This window comes from Leiobunum rupestre, chromosome 4, assembly GCF_980474605.1.
Source record: "Leiobunum rupestre chromosome 4, qqLeiRupe1.1.hap1, whole genome shotgun sequence".
Taxonomy (NCBI): domain Eukaryota; kingdom Metazoa; phylum Arthropoda; class Arachnida; order Opiliones; family Sclerosomatidae; genus Leiobunum; species Leiobunum rupestre.
The window spans coordinates 14,775,285-14,784,443 of record NC_143387.1 but is presented as its reverse complement, the minus strand read 5'-3'; the positions used below and the strand labels follow the sequence as shown (position 1 = coordinate 14,784,443).

General features: G+C 42.6%; 1 protein-coding gene across 1 annotated transcript; it reads right to left on the bottom strand.

Annotated features, from left to right (window-relative positions):
• Positions 1-7,571: 7,571 nt before the first annotated feature.
• On the bottom strand, positions 7,572-8,937 carry LOC149946449 (G2/mitotic-specific cyclin-B2-like). The gene is made up of 2 exons (XM_090172895.1): positions 8,393-8,937; positions 7,572-8,335 (listed from the first exon to the last, which is right to left on the bottom strand). The coding sequence occupies exons 1-2, from the start codon at positions 8,870-8,872 to the stop codon at positions 7,709-7,711; spliced, it is 1,107 nt and encodes a 368-aa protein (XP_090029021.1). The 5' UTR covers positions 8,873-8,937; the 3' UTR covers positions 7,572-7,708.
• Between the last annotated feature and the right edge of the window lie 222 nt (positions 8,938-9,159).

Sequence of the window (9,159 nt, the reverse complement as noted above, 5' to 3'; positions counted from 1 at the left end):
AGGTTGGTTTCTATCTACAGTTTTTGAAAAGTTTCTTAGTACGAAAGGACCAGAATCTATAAATTATTTATCTTATGTTAATTAGTTAAAAATTTATTTGGTTAATATGGCAGATTAGTGCGTTGAATTTAAGTTTCATTTATAAGACAGTGTCTTTTTTAATAATTTTGTTAATTTTAAGCTATACTTTGATATCAGTGTGTCTTTTAGTGAGTGAAAAAGTAATATTTTATTATACGCGACGGCTAGTCCGACTTACGAATTTTCTTAGGGTACCAGTAGTCCGGCGACCACTTATCCTAGACGACCGTTAGTCCGGCGACCAAATGACCAGCGACCACATGCCCAGCGACGAGTTGACACTGACCCGGCTACAGGATCCCCAACACCTTGTTTTTTTCCTCCCGACATCATGTGATGTCAATCTCCCGAAGCACGATTCTTCCTCCCCCTCCAAATATTTTCCCCCAAAACCCAGAGAGTAGGGGTCCGCGCGAGCCAACCTGATAGTGCGGCAAGCATTTTTACAAACCTTGATCACTACGGGCCAAAGGGTGGGCGTCTTCTTGTCGCGTCTTTTTGTTACTATTGATAATTGATGCACAATCTACGGAGCCCTCTCTCTTTTTGACTAAAATTGCGGGAGAAGACCAGGGGCTATAACAAGGTTCGATTAGATCTAAGTCTAACATTTCGTTTATTATTTTATCCATGGCTGCGCGTTTCGCTGGCGAATAACGATGTGGGGAACACGACGGGATACTATTCCCCACATCTATGTAATGTTCTATACAATTTGTTCTACCCGGTGTCCGAGAAAAAACATCCCCGAAACTAAAAACAAGAGATTCTAACCTAAATATATTTACACAATAAAATATTTTTTTGTTTACACATCGCATATCTTTATCGCTTCCAATTTTCTTCAACACTCGCCCTCGATGAAGATATCGTTGTACGCAAAAAGATTCAACATCTGACGTAGGCGTATGAAGACTGTGGCAGGTAATGGCTTGGTTAGGATGTCTGCCAGTTGATTCTCGCTAGACACGTACGTTACGTCGATCTGACCGTTCTGAACAAGCTCCCAACAGTAAAATTGCCTGATATTTATATGTTTTGTGCGACGGTGGAACTCCGGATTCTTGATCAATTTAATTGCTCCGGCGTTGTCGACCCGCAGAACTGGAACCTCGTGGAATTGTTATAACCCAAGGCTTCCTTTGATATTCTTGATCCAGACAACATCTTTAGCGGCTTCTGTGGCAGCTACTAGCTCCGCCTCAGTCGTTGAAAGAGCGACTGATACTTGCTTTCTGCTAGCCCAACTCACAGGCGTTCTTCCAATGAAGCAGATGATCCCCGAAGTAGAGCATCTCGTTTTTCACAACCTCCATAATCAGCATCAGGGTATGGAATTGTAGTCATCGTATTGTTCGATGGAAACAGCAGCCCCAGGTTCGTTGTACCTCTTAGGTAACGGAAGATTCTCTTTACAGAATTCCAATCTGCTATTGTTGGACTTGAAGCACGATTGACTGCATACTCGATATCAGGCCGGGTGCCGAGAGCTGCATATCTGAGACTTCCAATAGCTGAAGCGTAGATCTTTGGCGTCGCAAACGTTTTCTGGCTTTCTTCCTGCATGTCTGCGGATACAGCAGGAGTTTTCATCGGCTTGCAATCGACCATATTGAACCTCTCGAGTACTTTTTCCAGATATGAACTCTGGTGGACAAAAATGGAACCATCGGACGTGCAATCGATTTTCAGACCAATATAAGTAGAGACTGGGCCAGTGGTGATCTCGTCTTTGAAAGACTCCAGGAAAGCATCAATGCCTTCGTCGGACCCTCCAGCAATCAAACCATCATCGACATAGAGAACCAGGATAAGGTATGTATCTCCAGTCGATAGGACTTATAGACAACGATCACCGTCTGCTTGACTGAAACCATAGTCTCGTAATACTTGATCAATTCGTTGATTCCAGCAACGTGGTGATTGCTTTAAACCATATATTCCCTTGCGAAGTCTCCAGACCTTTCCGCTACCGTCGTCGAAACCCTCTGGTTGACGCAAATAGAGTTCTTCAGTCAGGTCTCCATATAGGAATGCAGTCTTTACGTCAAACTGATTTATCTTGAGATTCTTCTGAGCGACTATATTCAAGAAGATACGGATCATTTCATAGCGGGCAACAGGCGCGAAAGTTTCATCGTAATCAATCCCTTCACGCTGAACATAAACCTTTGCTACAAGACGAGCTTTGTGTCTGATGACCGTAACATCTGCATCATTCATCGTACGGAAAACCCAGCGATTCCCAATGATGCTTTTATTCAGTGGTGGATCAACCAAATCGTAGACTTCGTGCTCCGCCATGGCTGATAGCTCTTCATCCATAGCTTGCTTCCATTCTTCAGAGTCGTGACTGGAACGTGCCTCTTCTGCAGTCTTCGGAAGTTCATCGCAGATAAGAAAGACCTTACCCACTTGTGTACAGGTACAGCAGACATTTTTCCTTGTCTTCAGTGTCGATCGATCTCGAAGGACAGGACCAGTGACTTCAGTGTGCGTTCCGACGGGTGTGGAGGCCACGTCTCGTGATACTTTGACGGATTTGGATGTCACGTCTTCCGGGTTGCCAACGGCTTTGGATGGCACGTCTTTGGATACCTCGACGGATTTGGATGTCACGTCTTTGGATACCTCGACGGATTTGGATGTCACGTCTTTGGATACCTCGACGGATTTGGATGTCACGTCTTTGGATACCTCGACGGATTTGGATGTCACGTCTTTGGATACCTCGACGGATTTGGATGTCACGTCTTTGGATACCTCGACGGATTTGGATGTCACGTCTTCTTGAACATCAACGGATCTCATAGTCTCGTCTTCTTGGGCATCAACGGATCTCATAGTCTCGTCTTCTTGGGCATCAACGGATCTGGTGGTCTCGTATCCGCAATCCGAATCTTCGGAGAAGTGCTCGCCCTGTCTGGTGGCAACATCACATGCAGGAATAAAAGTTTCGATGGAACATTAATCGGGGTTGAATTTTACGTCTCGGGACCTGATAACCTTTCTTAGCTCTGGAACGTAGATCCGGTATCCATCTGCATATCCTTCATATCCAACCAGAAAATCCTTTAAGCCTTCTTGAATGTTTCTTGCGATTCACCTTCGGGATATGGACAAAGCAGTCGGTTCCGAAAATTCTCAGATGCTTGATTGACGGGGTAGTTTTCCCAGACCATAATTCAAGCGGAGTCTTCCCAGCTATGCGAGTCGGTGCTGATCGGTTGAGAATGTAAGTCGTCGTGTTAACTGCCTCGGCCCAGAGATTCGGCGGCAGATCAGGTCTGGAATGGAGCATGGCTCTTACGGATTGCATGATCGTCCGGTTTTCTCTTTCAGCGACGCCATTTTGCTCCGGAGTGTATGGCATTGACCTTCGATGAGTTAGGCCAACCTCTTCAGTAGTCATACGGCGGAATACATCGTTGACATATTCAGTCCCATTATCGGTGATCAGTTCGCGGACAATATGTTCGTAATTCTTGCAGGCAGCGAGAAACTCCTTGAGATAGTCAACCACTTCAGATTTCTTCGACAGGAAATATGTCATTCGTAAACCGGAAAACTCGTCGTCTTTGAAGAGGAGGTAATAGTGCTTTCCTCCCAGCGATGGCGTCGGTGATGGCCCCCAGAGATCTGAATGGACTCTTTCTCCAGGTTTCGTGGCCTTGTCAATACGGGTACCGAAATTTTGACGAGACATCTTCCCATAGACGCAGCTCTCGCATAGCGTATCCTTTTTCGAATCAGTGACTTCATATCCAAGCTTTTTCAACGTAGCAGCAACATGGCGTTTGTCTTGGTGACCCAAGCGTTCAAGCCAAACTTGGAGATCAGCTTTCTTGTCGTTCCTTGGATCTGCGGCAAGGTAGACCCGAGTTTGCGGCTGGTCTACCGTGATATCCAAGCGGTACAAAGATTCGACTTTCCCAGGAAGACATAGTTGACGCTTGCCTCTCTTCACGTCGTATAGTCCACAGGTAGTTGATGACGCTCGGAACTCCAGCTTCGGATAACGTCTTATGGCAGCCTTGAGTGAGAAGACGTTGCATGCAAAGTCACTAATATGCCAGACGTCATGGATAACGTCGCAATTAACGGTATTGCCGACTTTGTAACGTATTCGGATGTCCCCTTCTCCATCTGCTGTCATGTGCGCCTTGTTACCAACTTGCAGCGTAGCTGGGCTATCGAAAGGTCGGAAGTTGACATACTTGGTCGCATCATTCATAACATGCTGTGTTGCTCCTGAGTCAAAGTACCAGTGGCTTTCGGTGGATGACCCAGCCATCAGGCCATTTGCTGCGAGGTAACCGTCGTTACTATTGACCTCTGAGGTGTTGCGGCTGCCTCTGACAGGTTTCCTGGGCTTCTTGCAATCTTTTGAAAAATGACCTGGCTTATTACAGTTGTAGCATCTTGGCAATTTCTTCCGAGGATTTCGGTTCGTTGCCTGTCCGGAGTTTCTGTTGCCTTCTCGACGAGTTATTAGCCCGGATGAATCTGCTGAAGCGTTGTCATCTCGTGTTGCACGTCCAATTAGAAGGCGCTCAAGCTCAGCGACAGTCTGCTTTTCGTCCGGCAGTGTATCCCACAGCATGCTGAACTCTCGGTATTCATCATGCGGCAAGGACTCGAAAATGCAAGCAACCAGAATGCAGTCATCAAAAGAGATATCCTTCTCTCTTAGCAGTAGTCAGGATGTCAGCCCACAACGAACGCATTTGAGCAAGGTGTGTTGCCATATCAACTTCAGAGGACTTTGCGGCTCGCATTATTTTAGCTAGAAGCTTCCGGAGCCGGTTCGATGACTTCTGCTCGAAAATCTCGAGGAGCTTGTCCCATATATCTTTGGGCGTCTCGCAGTCAGCAATCATGTTCTGGACTTTACGGGATAAAGCTGACCAAATAACTGTACGGCTTATGCTGACCGCTACTTGATATTTCTTGAAAACAGCCGCATACGTTTCTTCTGTTGACGTGGTTCTGATCGGTTCTGTCCAATCGCCTGTGATAATACCGTAGTGGGAGCGTGCTGGGCCCATAACCTATTGAAGTTCTTACGCTTCAATGATAATAGCAGCTTCCACACAAGATGAAAATGAATTAAGACGGAGTCAACATTTTAAAACGATACATCAAGTTTATTTGAGATGAAACATAATACGAACTGAAGCAAGGTTACATTTTGAATGGCGGTTTTTATACTGAAAATGTAACCATTAAAAAACATGGAAGAATAAAACGTTATCGGTGCGACAAATGGAATATGCTTTAAAAAATATATTTACACAATAAAAAGATTTTTTTTGTTTACACATCGCATATCTTTATCGCTTCCAATTTTCTTCAACAGTATGTGATGACCCCGGATCGATTAATGCAGTAACTGGCGTGTTCCCTATATAAATCTCAAGAAAGTCGAGCCCTCGGGAACACGGCTTCCCAAAAATTACTAAATCTCGACCAGGGGTAGACGAAACAGCGTTTATTGACGATAGTTTGCGGGGGCAGATTCTCCGGCGGCTTTTCATGTTCCTTAATACGTAATGGACTTTTTCCTGACCAGTGAGACCCGCGTTTAGCTGACTAAACAAGGCCTGCATCGATTACGCGTAGTGGATTACGGATTGGTTTTCCACTTGTATATTCAGAACAATTTTGCTCATAACAGCCTCGTCATTTAACTTGCCTTCAAAGGCATCGCGAACTGCGCTCGAAAAACTTATCCACGAATAAAATGGGCCTTCAGTATAGAACCAGTCAAACGCTTCTCCCGTCATCAATTTTTCTGTTCCAACGAGCGGGACACCTCAAAGGGTCAGCCGTAGCGTCCCAAATAAATCATGGTTTGCAATTATGTCAAGCCTGGCGCCATCGAGACGCCAGGCATGAATCACGCATCACTTAAAGCTAATAGAATAACGAACTCCAAAAACTAGTGTAATTAATAATAATAAACTGACAAAATTCAACGATTACCAGTACACTATAGAGGTTTTTATTAAAAACAATTTAAAACCAGGTTACATGTTTCGGCTTATGGCGCATACGCCGCAGTTGTCAAACGCTTTAAGTCTGATAAGTGAAAATTCCAAGTGCGCGACACCATTTTACTATGACACAAAAATTTTAAAAAACTAAAAAACACAAGGGGGGGGGGGGGGATTTAACGCAACAGTCTTAAAAATATCCGCACTCGGTCCTAGATCTCTATTAACTAGTTTTTTCCTATTTTTATAAATGTTAAAAGATTCCATAATATTAAAATAGAAAGGGTTTTTAGACTTAATTAATAATTTGGTATCGTCCCAGTTAATAGTGTGAGTCGGGTTATCAAACACATGTTCCGCTAGGGCGGATTTCACCACTTCATTTTTATTTACACTGATAAATAAGCCGATATTAGGCTGAATAGATTTGAGAAATCAGCGGTAGCTGACCATGCCAACCAGCAAGGTCATACGTTTAACACTAGGGATATCACACTCGTCAAAAGTGCAAAAAACAGGTTTATGCTAAACACGCGTGAGTCTACTGAAATTATAAAATTGAAAAAAAAAACCTAATAAACAAATTAACCGTGAGATGGTCCGCTACACCATCGTATAGCCCCGTACAAGTAACTTTTATAAACTTCTCCCTCGCCATATGCGTATTTATTGTATTGCTTTCCTTTATAATTGTCATTGGTATTTGTTCGTTCCGTTGACGCGAGGAATGATCGATATTGTTTGTTGCTAAGAAAAATATATTATTATTTTTAGTGCCTGACGAAGACTCGGGCGATCGAGTCGAAACGTGCGTAGCGCGCAAATTAAATATTTCAAACTGTGCAATTGTGGATTTTATTTTAAAACCTATGTTTAACATTATCTTTCAAAGTCATAACTTTAAGACCGAAGCTAACACTTCAAAAGGTGGTCCCGTTAAAACTTCCAATCTGATAGGACGAACCGTTTGCTTTTCGGATGCCCAAAATATTCAGTGCCGTAATCTACTCGTATAATATCTCCGAAAAGTGCTGTTCTACAGCGTGAGCAATGTTAACCGTAGTTCTGGATATGTAACTCTGGCAACGAGGGACGCGCTTCAGAATTCAATACATTGTCTATTTATGACGGTGTAACTAGAAAATCTAAGATATTGGTTTTAGAAAAACGGCTAGAAATATAGGTAATTAAATCCGAAAAACAAACAAAGAAGTATGCTAGTGAAATTATGGTAAAGGAAAAATTTTCGTGACAGCTCCTAATGAAATTCCAATTTGGCTAGTAGTTTTTAAAGAAAAAAATAACCAACCCTTTCATGAAGCTTTCACTGTGTAAATTTTGAATTACTAATTACAGCGTTAAAATATTTTGAACCCAATAATTACTCGACATTACGGAGGATTTCGTTTGGGATTCAACTATTTTAGAGATCTAGTGAGAAGGCACTTAACCTACAACGTAAGATAATGATAGGTTAACGAAACACTAAATAAATACGGTTTTAACATTTATTTTATCGCTCTTATAGCATACGTCAATAATAAAAATCGTTTTCCTTAAAAATATACAAACATTGCCAATTGATATATTATATTATAAATTTAAATTAATTTTTGTAATTACAAGAACGGTTATAGACTAGCTTCGTTTGATCTACGGCGCTTGTATTTTTTGCTAATAGCCGAGTACTCGTTAACTGCCGAAGAACTTAACAAAGCACTTAATTCTTGGATGGCCGATTTAATGTCATCCACTTTTACGCGCGTGGAGCCACAGACCTGGTCCAAGAAGCACGTTCTCTCTTCTTCGCCACCAGACAAGATCTGGTCTGCAAGGACGAGGGCGGACGCTGCAACTCGAGACGGTGGCAAGCTGGACAGGGAAACATTCAAAAGCGTCAACTCCAGGATGTATCTTGATGATGATTCCATCCGCGAGTGGCCAGAGATGGATAGGCGAAGAAGGAATCTGTTCAGGAAGTGAACAGGAAGAGACCGTCCAAGGTCAAAGTCCAGTGTCTTGAGGACCTTCAGTTCCATCTTCAAGACGTCTTTGGCGGTGCAAGCTTTGTCAGTCAAATGAACCAGGTCGTCGATGTTGGCGGGAGAACCTTCTTCATACTTCGAAGCCACAAAGAAAGACGTGACACCCAGCAGTTGGAAGCGCAAACGGGGTACGGACTTACGTCGCAAGTAACTGTCCAATATGAATACCGTTAAATAAAGAGTTTCGGGATTAAAATTGAAGGCCGAATGAACCTGTAATTATAATATCAAAAGTAATAAATATAATTAGGTCAAAAAACCATGTAATACCTTGATGAGCCAGTTAATCAACACCATTCTCATGGACTCCGTCACTTCTTTTTGCTTTCTTAGAATGTCGCCTTGAACGCAGTTTATCTCCAACTCGTACAAGTAGTCTTCGGTGTCTTCTTCGTAGTCCTCCGTCGAACGATGTCCAGTTTTTCTCTCTCCGGTAGTTGGATGCGTCGCCTTTTCATTTACATGTTTGTCAGTTACTTCAAAACCGTTTCCGCTCTGATATTGAGAAGAAACTTCGGAATTGGGTGGCATGCTTTCATCTTGAAAAGACACAACTCTAGTAACATAGTGTTCTTTAATAGGGTTCAGACAGCGTGTTTTAAATCCGACTGCCACTGTCGATGGGTTGCGAACGATCGCTACATTGTCTAATCTGAGCAGCGCTAGTCGTTCGGTTACCGTATTTAACCTAATGGACGAACCAAAGTGTTCGCCCTTTTCGAATCTGCTCACTAGTCCTACTTTAGCCATGACGAATAAATTAATATGGTGATTCTTAGAAACAGTCACTCTACTATTGGAACGAAGTTGAAACAGTGCTTTAACTATCAATTTCTGAGTAAGAATTTATATCGAAGAGAATCTTTGTAAAAAAATTGTTTTGCATCGAATCGATAAATAAAATTGCACTTTTTTGTTATGCAAATACAAAGTACGAATTTTTTTACTTTCATATCAAAGCAGATTAAAAAGGCATCATTGGCCAGTGAAAATAAAGACGGAGAAAAGAAACAATTTACATATATAAACACCCTTTA